This window comes from Lissotriton vulgaris, unplaced genomic scaffold (assembly GCF_964263255.1).
Source record: "Lissotriton vulgaris unplaced genomic scaffold, aLisVul1.2 SCAFFOLD_3885, whole genome shotgun sequence".
Taxonomy (NCBI): Eukaryota; Metazoa; Chordata; class Amphibia; order Caudata; family Salamandridae; genus Lissotriton; species Lissotriton vulgaris.
This window is the reverse complement of record NW_028245371.1, coordinates 7765-28009: the sequence shown is the minus strand read 5'-3', so window position 1 is coordinate 28009 and position 20245 is coordinate 7765. Positions and strand designations below refer to the sequence as shown.

The 20245-nt window shown below is 46.9% G+C and overlaps 1 protein-coding gene across 1 annotated transcript in view; it reads left to right on the top strand.

Moving 5' to 3' along the window:
- Positions 1 to 20011, top strand: part of LOC147666434 (uncharacterized) — a 75920-nt gene extending 55909 nt beyond the window's left edge. The window contains exon 3 of the mRNA XM_086949066.1: positions 19818 to 20011. Coding sequence (XP_086805192.1) covers positions 19818 to 20011 — 194 coding nt within the window. The remainder of the gene's footprint in view (positions 1 to 19817) is intronic.
- Positions 20012 to 20245: the final 234 nt, after the last annotated feature.

The following is a 20245-nucleotide window of genomic DNA, read 5'->3' as shown; positions in this document are numbered from 1 at the left end:
AAGCCCACAGCACCAGTTTACCCGTGATAGCAGCCGCTAAAAACATCGACACAGTGGACCCCTGCAACTATTGCAAATGAGATGCAGAGTAGGTGTTTCCATGCCAAAAGCCGTGACAACACCACTCCTCAACATTCTCAACGAGCAGCCAGATCGGCGATTAGAACACAAAACCGGCGATAAGGTGTGTTAGCAGCAGGAAATCTACACCTGCTCTGAGCTGGTGAAAAGTCGGCCAGCAGCCAGCACCACCAAAGGGAACCCAGCCCGGGGCCACATCGGAAGTGGAACAGATGCCATGGAGCCACTCATCATCGGGCCTGGTCACCCAAGAGGGCCACAACACCCACAGACCCCAACCCACACCCGGAACACCCCCACGGACAACCACAGAGGCAGCGCAGACAAAGACAGTGGACCCCCAGGTAACGCACCAACCTCACAGACCCAACATCTGATAATGCCACCGTCCACTACAAGCTGAAAGGGATATCCACCCTACGCATCTTGACCATCATCACCCAACAGGCCTACGCACCAACACAGCGGACAACCAATATCTCACCCCATCCCAAGCTGCTGGCTTGGCTGCAACTGTCAGCCTCTGGCACCCCCCAAACAACACCCGCCAGAGTCAGTGGAGTCTCACAGCCAGCCACATCCAAGTCCCCCACACCTGACCTGGACATCACCATCACCCTGGTACCCCAGTCCCCATACGTCCAACACAATGAGCAGGACCCGCTGGAGGCCAAGCTAGAACAATACGACATAGCAGGATGCACGCACGTGTTGAGGGCAATCCACAACACACATTTGCCTTCTGTGCCCTCTGGTGACACAGCACACAATACCCTCAACAGGAAGCACACGTCTCACATCAATGTGCAGGCAACATCAGAACACCGTGGAACCTCCAACAATGCTGCATCCAAATACACAGCCAGTGTGCATGATTCCTTTACTATCCAACAGTCCATCATTCACCAGCCTATCCAGGATGGCAACAAGGGAAATGCACAGCCCCTTGGCAAGGTTCAAATGGAAACACTACTCACCTCAACTCCAAAACCATGCAACTTACAACTCTGGAAATGCACACATCACAAAATCACTACCAACCTCCACAACAACATGGACACCCACCAGACACGACAGAACAACTCACAATGCTAACATGGGCAAGCCATGTACATGACCCATCAATGGCATGGTACCTCAGCCACACAACATCCGAATGTGGGGAGAGGTGGAAAGCAGACATGTGCGACGGATGCAGTAGAACCATGATTGGGAAAGTACCCAATGCCAAGAGTGGCGGAGATGTGCTCTACAGACCACAGTATGCAGAACACACCCATATCCATGGCGACATACACCTCTAATGTAAGGAGTCTAGTGGACAGTGGATGCAACCATGTCACCCCAGCCAGTGGGGGACCTCGCGGAAATGTTGCCTGTTACGCCCCCCTAAACATGATCGGAGTGGGTTGGCTCGGCGTACGCCGCGCCAGCGTAGGGATGTGAATAAAAAGCACATAGCCCTGGACTTGGTCCTCCTCCGTAATTCTCAACGTCTCTACCAGGGAGGCGCCCCTCACCCCGCCATGAGGTCGACGCCGTCCTTGTGATCAGGGTTGCCTGTGATGATATTCCCGGCACGCTGGATCACTAACCAGTCAGGCCCGCCCCTGCGCAGCCAGGCCACACTGATCACCTGCTGACACCGGCATGTGTCAAGGAGGGCCCACCACGTGCCGGCGCAAGCTCCAAGCGCAAGGGCCGCGACCTTGGTAGCCTCCTCAGTCCATCACGGCCTCCACAACACAGGCCCACTTTATTCCTTTCCCGTTGGCGTACTCTACTGCTGCCTTTGGCCTACTCTTCGGCCCAGTAGGTCCCATATGTGAAACTGTGTCCTTATTCCTGAATGGCAGTGACCCCAAATCTGGGCCAGTTGCCACAGCACCAGACCCCCCAGATCAGTAAGGCAAAGTTCTAAATGAGCTTCTTGCGACATGTGGTGCCACTAACCCGGTTCAACACCAGCTGGCTACACGTGATGCCACTAACCCTGTTCAACGCCAGCCGCCGACACGTGGTGCCACTAAGCCTGTTCAATGCCAGCCGGCCACACGTGGATGAGGTACCAGGACTACCCTGCGGACCGGTAGGTCCCACATCCAGCACCTCGTCACAAATCATGAATGAGAGAGTCAACACCAATGGTTGCATGGAGAGGAGTAAGAGGAAGATGTAGCTCAGTCCGGACGAAAGCCGGGTCACAGTCACGGAGGGGACCGAACATGTGGTGACACTGAACCTGAACTACGCAGGCCGGTGGGGCCATCCAACCTATGCCGGCGACACTCGGTGAATTGCAAGTGCTGACCACTGCCTCAGGCCTACACCACGGTCAAGTATGTCGCAGATTTAGAACTGAACTTTGGTTATTCAAAGGCAGAATACATTTCATCGCATACAAGGAAATGCGTAAGAGGATGACGCTTTGCAGTCCGGAGGGAACAGGATCACCGTTAAGGAGGAGATCAAACACTACCGATAACTGCCCTTGTGTCACTAACTCTGTGCTTCGAGAGCCAACGACACGTGGCTGTGGGCCACTGCTGAGCGCTGGCCCTGGCCTACACTGAGGTCCAGTAGGTCACAGAGTCTTAATTAAGCAATGATGGAGTTCATATCAGTGTACCGCCAGCATTGCACACTGCACCCCCTCTCAGCACTATTGCCACTAAGTCTGTTCCTCACCATTCATGGACCCTCACTGGTCGTACATTTGTGGCATTTGAGTCTATGGACTTGGGACTAGTTTTCATCTTCATGTAGCTGATACCAAATTGTTGGTGAAAAGGGGGGATGCGCTTTTCACTCCTCCATTTGCTGCTTCCAAATAACATCAGGCCTTACGCATCATGCCCTGGAGGACAGCTTCCACTGTCCCCAGAAACACTGCGCAACATACACATCGGACATTGATGAGGACCCGCTCAAGTAGCCTGGCCCATCTGACTGCACCGCAAGTCAACATCGCTTGGCTGGGGGCCTCTGCCAGCTGCAGTGCATCCGGGGCCACTAACTTTGTGCTGGTCTGGTACGGGACCCCTTCATCTGAGAAATAGGATGGCCACTGAAGTGTTGGTCATCAACAGCATGGCTCTGTGGCTCAGCGCTGTACGCAGCCTCCATCCCCAACTGCGTCCCACCAGGTCTCACACATCAAATGGAGTCATGACTGGCCAGGACGTCGCATCACAGCAGGGGGCACACCCCACCACCGCAAGGACCACATCCAGCCGCCATCTGCCAGAGTCAAAACGGTGGTCCTGACAAACTTACGAAGTTGCTCAGCTCTGTCCTGGTTGCCGCCATTGGCCTAATCCACTGCTCAGCACTCCAGGTGCCAGTGACTCAGTGCACCGCAAGCCATTGTCCGTTACAGATTGAGTTTTGTGCTGCGTAGAGGTTGCACAACAATGTCACCACACACAGTGTGGGAGCTCTGGGACGTTGATTGTGAAGATGATGCAGGTGTAACACTCCCAACTGCAGCTGCATCATGAGTATGTCTGGAAGGGACATCATCCAAGACTTTTTCTGCACATGAGCGTGCACATCTCTAGTGCCCCAAACCCAGTGCACTGCAACTCACGGACACTTCTGTTTGCATGTTGGCTGTCCTCTGGACTTTCACCGGCTCGCTCCATACTACTCACAAGTTGACCCAGTTATGCATGTATCTTCTGTTTCCATTGCACTGGTGTCCAATGTTCAAGTGGTTGCCAGCACCACGCATTCCGTGCGGACTAGCTTACACTCACCCAGCACACATCTAGCAGAGGCATCACTGTAAATGTGGCGCTGCCAATAAAGGGGCTGGCGCACATGCCCATAGCCAGTTAAAAATAATCTCTACATGTGTCCCTGTGGTCTTGTTGTATGCATGAGGGCCCTGTGCCCTAGGACATCTCATTGTGCTGTGTACATCGGATGCAGACATCTCACGGCAGGCAGCGGTTTGGAGCTTGGACATGTGGCTATGTCATCACCCACTCAAATAGTAAGGGGAGTGTACATGGCTGTCGTATGCAGAACCAACATGGGTGTGTGACTGCTATTTGCGCACCCCTGGGTTTGGTTCTGTACTGTGAATGTGCATCTGTCTCTATGGCAGAGTGGGTCACCTTTGTGGGGTGTGGGTCATTCCTGAGGGTGATCGACATCTATGTATCTGCTCTGGTTCACATTCCAAGTGTTCGCCCCACCGACACCTGTTGGGCCACCTTCTTTTGGCATGCTGAGACATTGATGTTGTGGGCCAGCTCTGCTTGTGGGTGCTAACCTGATGTGTGTTCTGATGCAGGCTCTGAGTTCTCCTCTGAGTGGCTTGGCTGTCCGGGTCCGGGTGGTGGGTTGCATTGGATATCCATGGGCTGTTGTAGGGCATCAGTGTCGACGGTGTGGTGGTCCACTCTGGCATCGCAGAAGTGTTGTCTTCTGTGCTCCGCTGGGGGTGTAGTGTGCCCCTCTGCAATGTGTAGGGGAGATGCATGTTGACATTGTGTTGACATGTTTCTTGGCGCATTGTTCTGGTTCACATGCCGACTGTATGGCATTGTACATTGTGACTGTTAAGGAGGTGCTGGATTCTTCTGTGGGACAGTGTACATTTGAACTGCATGACGGATGTGAGGTCGTACGCGTACATATTCATGTCACAGTTTCCAGCTCTGTCAGATGTGGTAGGCTTGTTTCTGTGCAATTGCGGGACCAGTTGTGTCCTCTGTTCTGCAGAGTTGGCTATGCGCATTGTACCACATTGTCGTCATGTAAGTGTGCTGTTCTTGCTATGTTTGTAGGCTGCAGTGTGCCAAGGGGATCTGGGACATGATACTGGGTAAATGTGGGTATGCAGTATGCTACACCTCGTTGTGCATGTGTGTCATTGTGCCCATATCCCCCCGTATCCCCAGTCCCTTTTCGTTCCACTCCCTGTTGATGTTGTGTCAGGTCCTCTCAACCTGTGTCCGTACTCCCTACTCCATGCACCGTCTCCACACCGATGACTGCGGCCTGGGTTTCCTCCAGCTCATCCTCTGGCACTGGACTGCCACCTCCTGTCTCTGTTGCTGCCTTCCTGTTGGCAGCAGGTTTGTGGCTGGTTTCGGCTGTCACATCCTGCCTGCGCCTCCTGGCCTCCTCGATTGTCCTCTTCAGCACTCCAACTTCATTCCTGGTGTTCTGCTTGTGGGTTTGTTGCTGATAGTGTTCTGTCACCTCTGTGCCGCTGGTCTTGTTTTCCTGCGGTCCGCACCCCGTCTTCCTCTGCCTCTTCTCCTTGGCCTTCACTGACCCTGTTGTTCCTTGCTGGTGGTCTGTAGGGGTTGTGGGGTTCCCGTTGACCTCTGCGCTGGGTCAGAGTGCATCCGTGTTGCTACGTGCTTTGGCTTGTTTCTGGTGTATTATTTTCTCTGGGTATTATGGTGCATTGTGCTGCCAGACACGTGGGGTTTGCAGGACTGTGGCTGGTTTTCGCTACTTTTTGAACCGCGGTTGGCCTCATCTCATGTTTGCTTGCGTTTGCGTATTTATTTATTTATTTAGGAGATTTATAATGCGCTTGAATCACCCCCGGAGGGGCATCTCAGCGCATGGACGTTACTGGCGAGAGCTGAAGCACAGGTATCTAGAAAAGGAAGGTTTTAAATAACTTTCTAAAGAGCAGGTAGTCAGAGCATAGACACAAATGGATGGGGAGCTTATTCCAATATGACGGGGCCAGGTAAGAGAAGGCCTTCTCACCTAACCTTGCTCTCCTAATCCGGGGAACTCTGAGAAGGGCTTTAGTGCCCGAGCGAAGGGACGTAACTAATGAGCCTTTCAGCCAGGTAGGAGGGGCCTTTATTATGTAGCATCTTGTGAACAGTACAGCAGATCTTGAACCACACGCGCTGGTGCACCGGAAGCCAATGCAGCCGGTGCAACAGCGGGACGGAGGGAGTCTTGGAGGGGGCATTCAAGACAAGGCACACAGCGGTGTTCTGAACCACCTGTAGGCGCTGCATAGATGACTCGTTAGCTGAGATCAGCAGAGCGTTGCAGTAATCTAAGCGACTCAGCAATTGTGCCTGCATAAGAGTTTTACGTGAAGAGTCAGGGAGCAGAGCAAAGACTCTCCGAAGTAATCCCAGTACATGGAAGCAAGAGCCGACAGTGGCAGTCACGTGATCCTTGAGGGTCAGGGCTTGGTCAAGGTGAATGCCTAGATTTGTTACACAGTTCTTAGGTGAAGGGGGGCGCGCAGGTTTCCTGGCCCCCATTCTGGTGTCCACCACAAAGAGGCCTCACCGAAGAGCATAATCTCCGTCTTGGCGGCATTAAACTGGAGGAAGTTATTCTTCATCCAACTAGAGATGGTGCTCATCCCTCAGTAAATGAAAGCTTGAACTGAGGGGGTGAATTTATTGAATGAGAGTGGAAAGTGCCCAGGTTGATTGTCTGAGATCTAGAAGAAAGAAAACTAGACATCCACTGCAACGCTGCCCCTCTCAGTCCTATCTCCTCCAGTCTCCAGAGCAAGATACAGTGCGAGACCGTATCAAACGCAGCGGAAAGGTCTAAGAGTACCAGGATTTTTGAATGGCCACTGTCTAGGGTCATTCTAATGGTGTCTGGTGTGAATGCGAGGAGGGCCATTTCCGTGCTATGATTAGGTCTAAATCCAGATTGTGAAGGATCTAGAGCACCGGTGGATTCTACATGCTCTGACAGCTGCTTATTGATGTGTTTTTCCAAAACCTTGCTCAGGAGCGGGAGGAGAGAGGTGGGGCGCAGGTTGAAGAGATCTGACATGGGGAACTTACTATTTTTGCGTTGGAGAGAAAGCCCTCCTTCATTGAAAGATTAAGAAGCGGGGTGATATATTGTACCAGGAGAGGGGATAGAGAGACTACAATTTTAGCCGGGATGATGTCAAGTGGGAATCCTGATTTGACCGAGTCTAGTAAAGCTTCCACTACTTCGGGTGTCACCGGGAGGAAATTATCCAGCACCTGTGTAAAATCAGGCCCCTGTGCCAAATGGACAAGGAGAACGGGAGTACTTCCAGATAGAGTAATTTTGTCGTAGATGGAATCGATCTTCTGAGTAAAAAACCTATTGATGTCATTACATAGGGCTTGAGATGGAAACTTCTACTGAGTCGCAAGCCTTCGGGTTAGTAAAAGTCTTCAGGATCTGGAACAGCGCTTTCAATGTGTTGCCTTCCTGTGCTAGCTGAGAGGCTAGGAACATTTTCTGGGCGGCTTTTATATTTTTGTGCTACAAGTGAAGAGCTGTCTTGAAATCATCATTGTCCCAGTCTTCATGCTATCTTCGCCAGTGTCTCTCTAAATTCTTACATTTCCATTTTTTCAGCCCGAAGCTCAGATGAGTGCCAGACCATTTGAGGGCGCCTAGTTGAGGTGGGAAGAGATTAGTCAATGGCTTGTGTGACCACCGAATTATACAGAGCTAGCCCCTTCTCTAATTTAGCGGGTTCGATAACCCAAGGGGCTGAAAGAACATTTTGAAAGAGGTCGGGGTGATTTTATACCACTGTCTGCCGACCCGATGGGGGACGGCATGCGAAACTACCTCTCTGGTGCCTTGTATGTGAAATTCAATCAAAGAATGGTCTGACCAAGTTAGAGGAAGAGGCTGTTCACATCTATTTCCGGGGAAGTTGGAGAAAATAGTGTCAAGCGTTTGCCCGGCTGTATGCGACGGCCATCATTACGCTTGACTAAGTTTAGTGCTGCCAGGTCCGCTAGGAAAAAGGATACTTCCATATTGGTGGAACATTCGTCATAGACGTTAAACTCCCCCAACAACAAAATATTATTGTTCGAAAAAGCATAGGGTGCAGTAAGTTCCATTAGTTGGATGGAACAATCCCCAAGGGGGCCAGGGGGGCGGTAGACTAGAGCACCCTTCCAGCTTGATCCAGGGTGTAAATCCAGGCGGAAAATTTGAATTTCTAAATTTGTATTACATTGTTGATCGAGAATAGTAACTTCAATTCCCTCTTTATGGATAATGGCTATCCCACCTCCTATTTTAAATGGTCTATCCTGTCTGATCATTTTATACCTTTCTGGAAGAGCTAGCGCGATAGCCGGGGTAGCGCAAGGCTTGAGCCAGGTTTTTGTAAGGAAGCCAAGCTCAGGGGTGTCAGAGGATAGAAGATCCCACACCTTCGTCCGTTACAAAGGTTTACAGATGGCGGCATCATTTTTGAGGCGTGGCGTTGATTTTGACGCGGACATTTGGCTCGTTTTCTGGTGACTATCACTTGCTACGGCCTTGTTGTGAATTCCACGTTGTCACAGGGTTATTTTCCCGCGATAGGCTGCGATATTGAAAGTTGCTTTACACTACACTTGCAGTAGTTATTACACGTTCTTGTACATTTACCCCTTAATCTTTAAAATTCCAACTGCGACTTTCCCAGAGGATTGTACGGAGCTCACATCTGTGTTCTCACACTGCACACGTCCTTAGTGGGTCCCCTGTGTCACTACCTTGGGTGGTTCCTTGGGGTCCCAGCGATTCTACGTGCTCTAGGCACTGTGTATAGTCAAGGCGGGGTTGTTATACCACTTTCTTAATATATGGTTTGGTCTCCCCCTGGAGCCCATCATGTATTGTCCTGTTTACTATTGATCTAGTGATTGTAAATTGTGTGCTTTGTCCTCTAATCTCATAAAGAGATTAGTAGGGAGTGTTTAGAAATAAATTCATATATTTTATATATTTATCTGGTGTGGTTCTCCTTTCATTTGATCATTCAGGAGGTTATATACTGGTAAAACAAGCTGCTTTACATTCCTTCAAGACTTAGCCTGAAGGCTTCTCTCCATAGCTACCAGTAGGATAGCTTTCAATAAAGGTTTTCTTTAACCTATCACCAATAAGGGTTGTTTGGATTGGTGCAAGGTGACCACTATAACTAGTGGACAGCATATACCAGGCCAAATTCTCACAGTGAAGTGTTGGGATATGTGTACGGCACAATCCACAGATGCAGCAAGAATCCCCCTTGCGGGGTTCCCACAGGAAGGAATGGGTCCCCCCCTTCCGCATCGGCAGCTGCAGGGCTAGGAAGATGCAGGAATACAGACGGTTGGAGGCTGTTACCGTGGTGGTGAACTACCCCCGCTGGACGAATTTCTGGAATACCAAGAGTTGCCACTTGGGCAGTTTCTGAACTATCACAAGATACGGGGGACACTGGTGGAACTATGGGGGTCAGATTTGAAAGAACCGGTCACCCATACAACTCTTCAAGCAATGGTGACGCTGGGCTTGGCGGGACACCTGGTGAAATGGCTCTATCTGGCAATAATGGAAATAACACATCAACCATTACCTCAACTGCAAGAGAGGTGGGAGGGTACCGTGAACAGGCAGCTCACCGAGAGGGATGGAAAAGGGTCCTAGGTGGCCCCAAAAAGGTGTCTAGGAATGCAGCTTTTAAACTGATAAAATTCAATATGCTCCATAGAACTTATCTTACCCCACACCCGATGAACATGGTATATGGGAGTGAAGACCAGGCCTGTGCCAGATGCTGATTTTGACCACATGGTTTGGGTTTAAAGATATTTGGCCCAAGATTGTGGATACAATTAATAATATTTTGTCTCGGAATCTGACGTGCTCCCCGGAGGTTTGCCTCTCAGGCCTATTCTCGAGACCCAAATCTAACAGACTGGGGCCTAGATTCATGGATCTGGCTTTCCTCTTGGCTAAGAGGAGAATAGCTCTTGGGTCGAAGGCAAAACAGACTCCTCTAGTGGTGAACTGGGAGGATGATGGGTCCTGCTGGGCTAGAGCAGAACAAAAGGCTTTGATTAAAGAAGATGACAAAGCGGCGTAAACTGCTGGCAGAGCCTTGGGCGGATATAGTGAGGGCATGGGACATACGGAACACACGTGAACAGACCTCACACACTAATTCAACTGATTCTGAAGGGCTGGGAGAGGCACACACACCTCAAAGTCTGGGGGACTGTTGTGGGATGAGTGGGTATGTCGAGGTTCTTGGAGAGCGATAGGAGTCTGGCCCTCCTACATCAGGCCACAATTCAGATGTACAATAGGTTGAGTTGCAGATTGGGTGTAGCCCTGTTGGTTTGGAGCTGTATTGGATTTCTCTCCCTCATATCCCCCTCTTGTGGGTACCGCCCGACCTCAAAGTAGCGTTGGTTAACTTATGGCAGATGTTTGTGCTGATTGCTGACCCCTGGCAGTTTATCATTAGCTGTAGTTGTATGTTTCCTTTTTTTTACTGTGTAGATATGGAATGTGTTCCTTTTGTTGTTTATTCATATGGCTTTTATTTTCTCCTTTGCAATTATTGAACAATTGTATTGTATAGCAGACTTATGCTTCTTGAATATCCACACATCCATGATGAACAGTGTTGATAGCAGGCCCTGTCGGGTAAACTGCTATAGTGAGAGATTATCTTATCACTGCATTGGCTCCAGAGGGGATGGTCACTCTGGAGATAAATAAAACTGAAAAAGAGATTGTGACGGCAATATATGTCCTGTCCCTGAGATGTGTAGATACTGTACTGTAAAAAGAAACTGGTGATTACAATATGCTACAAAATAATCTTGCAATGGATGAGTAACTGTATTGAGTGCATTGTCTTTCATTATATAAATGCAATTAAAAAAACAATTAAAAAAAAACAGTAAGATAATACATTTCATGGATATTGCAAAGAACTGAAAGTAATAAACGCATACTACCAAGCCCAGATTATTAAACTGCACCTTAGTATACCCAAACCAAGGAATATTGTTGCTGTTCCCTACATTAACTATCCTCTCAAGAGTGGACCTACAAGTGGCCAATTCCAGGGAGGACCACAAACACACCCAAAATAGTAATGGTCTTATTTTTGCTATGTCTCGATTCATTTGAGTCCAATATCAAAACACAGGGTGGGTGTACTCCTAGGTAGATTAAATAAGGTTTTTATGAAGCAATTTCCTTTGGTGGTCAAACCCTTGAGATTCTCCTTTCCCCACAATTTGGTCCCATATAAGGCTACTTACTGCACTGTGGCCCTATGCATTTCTACAACTAGGGACTCTGTGTTTGGCGTGGCGGCTCTACAGCGTTTGGAGACTCAAGTCGGCTCATGAGCCCCTGTGAGCTCTGATTTCAACAAATGGGCTTTCTAATTGCTGGATTTGTCAAACCTTTAATGATCTTTTAAATTTTTTGCTCTTTTATACGCAAATAAAGGTACATCAATTTCAGAGTCAATACTTTTAATAATGTTCCATGAAATGGAAAAGATTGTATGTGTGACTACATTTGGTGTCCATACTAACAAGATTCATAAAACGATCACTAAAAATTGGAACATTATTAAAAGTATTGACTCTGAAATTGAAGTACCTTTATTTGCATATAAAAAAGCAAAAAATTTAAAAGATCATTTAGTCAGGTCATCTACTGAAACAACCGCTCAGAAAAGTGGGACGCCTGAATCATCCTGGAATCTTCCCCCCATTCTTGGTATTCACCCATGTGGCAATTGTGTGATCTGCCCACTAACATGTAAAACAACTAATTTTAAACATGGGGACTGTGATCATAAACTTGATTTCTTTTCAAATTGCAATACACGAAATGTCGTGTATTGCATCTGGTGTCCGTGCGGCTTACCCTATATCGGGCAGACTCAACAACTGATAAAAGCCAGAATAGGGCAACATCGTAGCCGCATAAGGAAATCTGTTCTGACAGCACCTCTTGTTGCTCACTTCAAAGAATTCAATCACTCTGCAGATGAGATGAGGTGGCAAGTCGTAGACATTGCAACACTACAAGAGAGGGGGCGACATTGCACAAATATTACAACGCCGTGAATGTCACTGGATTGATGAAATCAATTCAATAAATGAAGGGTTGAACTCAGCTGATGAATGGAGGGGTTTTGTTTCTACCTTGACTTAAAACATACAGGTCAATAACATTCGCTATGTTCCTGTAAATTTCGAATTTGATACGATGTGTATTACACTGATGAGATTTGCATTTTTATGTACTGTATGGCCTACATTGACCTTGAGATCAGGTCTCTTTTGCATACTAAGACAATGTATAGACCACTAAAACCTGCATATATAGAGATTGATACTCAGGGGTACTGAAAAGCCCCCTCTTTTATGTAGATATTGGTTTAATAATACTGTTCCAATACATATACTGCAACCTGTTATACGTGTGCAACATTGTGCTGTATCAATATGAGATGATAATTATAATGCCCAGACATGTTGTCATTACAATAGGATTCCACAGTGTCCGTACATGCTCACATGCCACCAATCGTAATCCTAATTGTCAATATATAAACCGTGAAATCGGACTCGTAAATAACACACTCGAGTCCTATTGAGTCCCAAAAAATATATACACTGCAACCGTGTATATATGCGCAACATTGTACTGGATTAATATGAGATGTAAGTTAGAGTGCCCATATGTGTTACAATAGAATTGTACATTGTTCGTACATGCTCCCATTATCACATGCCACTTAATTGTAACACACAAGCCTAAGGACTCGGACTTGTAAATAATACACTTGAGTCCTGTCTCTACCGCGACTACGCACGCACATCGCGTATCACGTGATAACCGTGATGACGCGAGATCGCGGAACACAAACTTTGTATCACACAAACGATCGGTAGCAGCGATTGAGCTGGATCACGAAAGCGCACAGGTATGAAGGTGGTCGCAACCTTAAAAAGTGACCCCTTGGCACAATTTACGATCTGATTACTTTACTGAGACAGCGTTCTTTTACTACAGGCAATTCCTGAATACCCAGCGCACTGACGGCATTGACCGCCATAATTCAAATAGGACGCTTTACCAGTTGTTGTATACAGTGGTAAGTCGAGCGGTTGGACCAGTCCTACTTTGTACAATTTACATCTCCTTATGTGTGGCTAACCCTTTGCCTCTCTTTGTTTACTTCTCAACAGTGCCCGGCTGGGTTCACTGTAAGTAAATTTACTTTACTTTGTCACGCATGGGTTACATTCTGGAATACACCCCATTGCAAGGTAATTTTTCATCCTCTTCCAGTGAATACATAATATTCATGGCGACTACACATAGAATTACAATCTCACATTATTTTATTTTTAGACGTCCCTCACTGCCCAGTCCTGACGAGACCCTCACCCTAAGGGTCGAAACGCCGTCGACGCATTAGGAAACGAACCAGACTAACACAGTGTCTATGATTGTATAGCCGCTGTTCAACAATTGGTTAAAATGATTGCCTTGAGTCAAGTTTCCTTCTTTTGTAAATAGTCACAGCTGAAACTTGTATAGCTCACTCAATTGTACTCGTTTTTGTTTCTCTCACAATATCACTTGGGACACATTGCACTTTGTATATTATATGTATGTCGCAGTTAAATTACAGTACTATCTGTTTTGTTTCAAATACAAAAAAAAAAATACGTTTTAAACTGGTACAACTGTGTTTCTTTCTTTTTGCCACCCTCCCTCTAATGATTGAATTGCCATTGAGCCTGTTATATTTACTAAGTATCATATAAGTAATATGCCACAGGAACCATTGTTTTCTGGATAAATTCATGAAAGGACAGCATTCTCATAGTCCAGTCTTGACAACACCAATGCTTGGGTGGCCTGTTTGAGACCACTAGAAGGATTAAAAGAAGCAAAGTTTTTTTTTGTTCAGTAGCTTTAGGTTAAGGAAAGCGCTCTTAGCTGAGTTGATATGTATGGCCATGTCCAGTTCCGGGTGTAGCGTGATGCCTTGTGAGTAGGCCAGGGTGAGGTTCCCGTTGAGCGCATCGACAACTTTTAGCCATTCCGCAATTTGGGGGTTTTCCTCTTTGTTCGAGATGAGGAGTAATTTGGATGTGTCAGGGTTTAATTTAAGGTAATTACTTGACAGCCATGTCGAACAACTCTCAGTACGTCATTGAGTCTTTGAATGTCTCTGATGGAGGCGGTTTCCAAGTAGATCTGGGTATCGGCAGCATAAAGATGGAAGCAGATGTTGCCTTTTTTGAGTAGTTTGGTTAGAGGTTCCATGTAGATGTTGAAGATTTGCAGGGAGAGCACTGAGCCTTGAGGGTCTCCCTTTTTGACTGGGTGAAGGTTGGATGTAAAGTTTTCTTGGAGAGCCCTAATGAGGAGTTTGTGGTCTACTGTGTCGAATGCTGCTGATAGGTCTAGGATAATGAGGAGGCAGCATTGGTCAGAGTCAGAGTCTTGTGATTTGTGGATATCGTAGATGATGTTGAGGATCGCGGTTTCAGTGCTACAGCTTATTCTGAAGCCAGACTGATGGACGTCCAGGAGGTTGATGTTGTCCAAGTGTTGGGTTAGTTGTTGGAGTACACATCTTTCTAGGATTTTGGACAGAAGAGGAAGGTTAGATACAGGTCTAAAGTTATTCAAATCTTTTATGTCAAGGCCGGTTTTTTCAGCAAAGGCGTGGCTTTTCCTACTTTAAGACAGGCTGGAAATACTCAATTTTTCATGGAGCTGTTTACGATCGTGCACCAGAGCGGTGCTAGGGAGTGCTTCAGCTTTTTGTACAGTTGGGGTAAAGAGGTCCAGGACATGAGATGAGTGTTTGGAGGTGGAGATACGATTTATTATCTCAGTTTACTGAATGGGGCAGAAGCTTAGTCAGACTTTAGTTTTTGTGCTTTGTGTGGGTTCAAGGACATCATGGTTTTGGAGGCATTAACTTCCAAGCCTCTGGATTCACAGTGCACGGTAGAACTGTTCAGCAGAACTTCCAAGCCTCTGGATTCACAGTGCACTGTAGAACTGTTCAGCAGATTTTGCAGGCCCCTGGGGGTTCAGGAAAGCATGGTATCATCCGCGAATAGTATTGCAGGTGTTGGCAAACTCCCTGTCCTGGGGCAGTCATGGATACATGTTTACAAGTGATCCACCAAATTGTTAATTTGAGGCAAAACCAGTTTTTGGCAAGGCCCACCCTTGACCCACTCCACCTGTGCAGTCTGGATGTGTTTAGTGAGCTCCCCATTAGTCCCCCATCTCTGCTGTGCATAGGACCCCTCATGCAGTCTCCTGATGATGTTTAACAAGCAGCATTTAAATGCCCACTCTAGATTCAGTAAGCTACAGTTTACATCTAGGGATCAGGTCAAATGCAGCCGGCAAGTCAACAAAAGTGATGTAAACAAGGTATTTAGAGAGGGCAGATACTTCCATCTTATAAGGTTCAGGCGAAATGCCTCATCAATCGTGCTCACCTATGGATGAGACCCTGCTTGGAAGGGAAACAGGACCATTCTCTCATCCATCCAGTCTTGAAGCAGGTTTCGGGGGGAGCACATATAGACCTGTGAAGCACTCGAGCCAAAGTAGAGGTTGGACCGAGGCTTCAAGGGACCCCAAAGATTCCATGTCACCATGAGAAAGTATCTGTAGGAATAGTCTTGGGGCCGCAGCTTTTGCAGCATCTAAAAAAGCTAACCAGCCTGAAACTCTCCATGCCTGTTTAGAAGGGGAGGTTATGGACTTCTGGGACGTTCAGTTATTCAAATTGCGATCACCTAAGTTGATAAGCCTGATTAATTGTTGCTTGGTTCAGTGGCACACAAGGAGCTTGCTGCTATTTGCTGACCCACTCAGCTCTGATCCAAGTGGTGATAGCGCTGGTTCTTTCACGCCTGGATTTTGCAAACTCCCTCTACATCGGTCTGCCTCGGTACCTATTAAAACGTCTGCAAATGGTTTAGAACCAGGCAGCCAGTCTAATACACAAACAGCCTAAATGGCATTCTGCCAGGTCCCTGTTGATCAAGCTCCACTGGCTTCCCGTGGAGCAACGTGCGGCATTTAAGACTGGGTGCCTAGCTTTTAAGGCACTGCAAGGCAACAGTCCAAAATTTATTACGGCCATGATCAACAAACATGTTTCCCGGCGCAACCTGCGCTCATCTTATTTGCATCTTCTAGCTGTCCCGACTATAAAATTTAAACGGGTTGGAGGTTGCAGATTCTCTTATATGGCAACTATCCTCTGGAATTCCCTTCCGGTAACAATGAGAAGCAGTGACAACCGTCTTAGCTTCAGAAAGGCACTCAAAACTTGGCTGTTTGGGCTATCCTACTATTCGGGTTTGATGTAACAACTTAAGCAGGAGTAGCGCCATGAAACCTTTGGGTGACCGTGCGCTTTATAAGTAAGTGATAACATAACATAACCTACGGTTGTGCTTTTAGTACGTAGTGTATGAAAAGCTTTCTACAAGGCTTTTTCTAGCCTACTCAGAGGCATGTCTTGCAGCTGGCAAATGAGACAAAATGGACATTAAATGTGGTATATGTCTGTGTCAAAGGCTCAATGTTAAGATTCATCTTAGACCAGTTGACAGCCTTCCTATTGTTGGAGAGGGCCAGTGTTTACTTATAGATCGATTACATATATTATACACATGAAATATACAACGGCTCTGGCTCCTCAGATGATTGATGTCATCCTTAGTTAAACAAACCCCTGGTAGAATCCAAATTCAACATATTCAACCACCTGATGAGCGATCCGCCGGAGAGGGCACTGCTTCTGTACTATACTGTGTATGGCCGCAACAAAACACCTATACAATGCCTAGCATTCTTGCAGCATAGCAATATCAAAGCGAGTCATGGAGGAACACAAACTGGATCCTGCCATTTCCCTCTTATACCAGCTATGTTTCATGCTAAGATTTTTAAATGACCTGGGGGGGGCACAGTAATAACGTATGCTGATTCACCTGGGGGCACAGTAATATTGTATGCCGATTCACCTGGGGGCCACAGTAATAATGTATGCCAATTCACCTGGGGGCCACAATAATTATGTATGCCGATTCACTTGGGGGGAGGCACAGTAATAATGTATGCTGATTCACCTAGGGGGGCACAGTAATACTGTATGCCAATTCACCTGGGGGCCACAGTAATAATGTATGCCAATTCACCTGGGGGCCACAATAAATATGTATGCCGATTCACTTGGGGGGAGGCACAGTAATAATGTATGCTGATTCACCTAGGGGGGCACAGTAATAATGTATGCCGATTCACCTGGGGGCCACAGTAATAATGTATGCTGATTCACCTAGGGGGGCACAGTAATAATGTATGCCGATTCACCTGGGGGCCACAGTAATAATGTATGCCGATTCACCAAGGGGGCACAGTAATAATGTATGCCGATTCACCAAGGGTGGCACAGTAATAATGTATGCTGATTCACCAAGGGTGGCACAGTAATAATGTATGCCGATTCACCAAGGGTGGCACAGTAATAATGTATGCTGATTCACCAAGGGGGCACAGTAATAATGTATGCCGATTCACCAAGGGGGCACAGTAATAATGTATGCCGATTCACCAAGGGTGGCACAGTAATAATGTATGCTGATTCACCAAGGGGGCACAGTAATAATGTATGCCGATTCACCAAGGGGGCACAGTAATAATGTATGCCGATTCACCAAGGGTGGCACAGTAATAATGTATGCTGATTCACCAAGGGGGCACAGTAATAATGTATGCCGATTCACCAAGGGGGCACAGTAATAATGTATGCCGATTCACCAAGGGTGGCACAGTAATAATGTATGCTGATTCACCAAGGGGCCACAGTAATAATGTATGCCGATTCACCAAGGGTGGCACAGTAATAATGTATGCTGATTCACCAAGGAGGCACAGTAATAATGTATGCCGATTCACCAAGGGTGGCACAGTAATAATGTATGCTGATTCACCAAGGGTGGCACAGTAATAATGTATGCTGATTCACCAAGGGTGGCACAGTAATAATGTATGCCGATTCACCTGGGGGCCACAGTAATAATGTATGTCGATTCACCCGGGGGGCCACAATAATAATGTATGCCGATTCACTTGGGGGGAGGCACAGTAATAATGTATGCTGATTCACCTGGGGGCCACAGTAATAATGTATGCTGATTCACCTGGGGGGGCACAGTAATAATGTATGCTGATTCACCTATGGGGGCACAGTAATAATGTATGTCGATTAACCTAGGGAGCACAGTAATAAGGAATGCCGATTCACTTGCGGGCCACAGTAATATTCTATGCCGGATCACTTGGGGGCACAGTAATATATGCCGATCCACCTCGGGGACACAAGTAATACTGTATGCCGATTCACCTAGGGGGCACAGTAATAATGTATGCTGGTTCACCTGGGAGCCACAGTAATAATGTATGCTGATTCACCTGCGGGCCACAGTAATAATGTATGTCCATTCACCTGGAATGCACAGTAATATTGTATGTCGATTCACCTAGGGGACACAATAATAATGCATGCTGATTCACATGGGGGGCACAGTAATATTGTATGTCGATTCACCTAGGGGACACAATAATAATGTATGCTGATTCACCTGCGGGCCACAGTAATAATGTATGCCCATTCACCTGGGATGCACAGTAATATTGTATGTCGATTCACCTAGGGGACACAATAATAATGCATGCTGATTCACATGGGGGGGTACAGTAATAACATGTGCCGATTCACCTGGGGGCACAGTAATAATGTATGCTGATTCACCTAGGGGGGCACAGTAATAGTGTATGCCGGTTCACCAAGAAGGTCACAGTATAATGTATGCTGATTCACATGGGGGGCACAGTAGTGATGTATGCCGATTCACTTGGAGGGAGCACAGTAATAATGTATGCTGATTCACTTGGTGGGGCGCAGTAATAATGTATGCCAAATTCACCTACGGGGCACAGTAGTAATGTATGCCGATTCACCAAGGGGGGCACAGTAATAATGTATGCCGATTCACCTGGGGGAGCACAGTAATAATGTATGCCAATTCACCTGGGGGGGCACAGTAATAATGCATGCCGATTCACCTGGGAGCCACAGTAATAATGTATGCCAATTAACCAAGGGGGCACAGTAATAATCTATGCTGATTCACCTAGGGAGGGCACAGTAATAATATATGCCGATTCACCAAGAGTGGCACAGTAATAATGTATGCTGATTCACCTTGGGGGCACAGTAATAATGTATGCCAATTAACCAAGGGGGCACAGTAATAATCTATGCTGATTCACCTAGGGGGGCACAGTAATAATAAATGCTGATACACCAAGGGGGCACAGTAAGAATGTATGCCAATTCACTAAGGGGACACAATAATAATCTATGCCGATTCACCATGGGTAGCACAGTAATAATGTATACGATTCACCAAGAGGGCCCGGGAACAATGTATGCCGATTCACAGTAGGCCGTAGGACCTGGGTGAGAATTGGTACAGAAAACAATTGGTCCCAATGGGTATTATTCAAGTCATGTATTACAGATTAGAGTATTCACATAATTTTTTATATACACACACAAGACACAGAGTGTGAAAATGTGAACAATTATTTTCTTTCTACTAAAAACATAACTATTCCAACTCCAGTGAGTGTTGTCAATACGGGTTACTAAAAACCTAGTCTCTTGACCCCTGGTTCCAGGGGTTTCATGTTACGGATAAAGCTGGAGGCTGTGGGTGACTATCGCCTAATACCAGAGTGAATGGGCAAGGAGATCCCTGCCTAATGCCACATGTATGCTCGTCTGTCTCCATACAAAATATTCTATTAGAAAACTGAACACATTTTCTAAATACAACTTCCTGTCTTTGCGTCTTTGTTTACAGGCTCAGTTAAAGCCGTTGCCAAGTTCTGTATTCCAGCCTGCACGCCAGGTCCTGGTATTGTAGAAGGAGTTACTGGTACAGTTTCTTGTTGCCAAACGGACCTCTGCAATGGAGCAACCAGCATGAAGATTAGCTACACAATGCTATTCCTTGCAGCTGGCATCGGTGCCCTTCTTCTCAAAGGAGGACTCTAAGGTGAGAATTTTAAAGTGATACCAATTTTCCATCCTATTTCACAGGTTCTGTATGGGGCCTGGGCTTCATGATGTCTTCCCGAAGGACCTTTAGGTCAATCTGCGTGAGTGAATACCCTGCTGCAAGATGTGAATGTTCTACTCAAAGCCAGGGTCTGAATGGTGGTACCCGATACCTGTTCCTTGGCAAACGTGTGGCATCCGGTGGGGATATGATGATTTAGGGGGGAATAC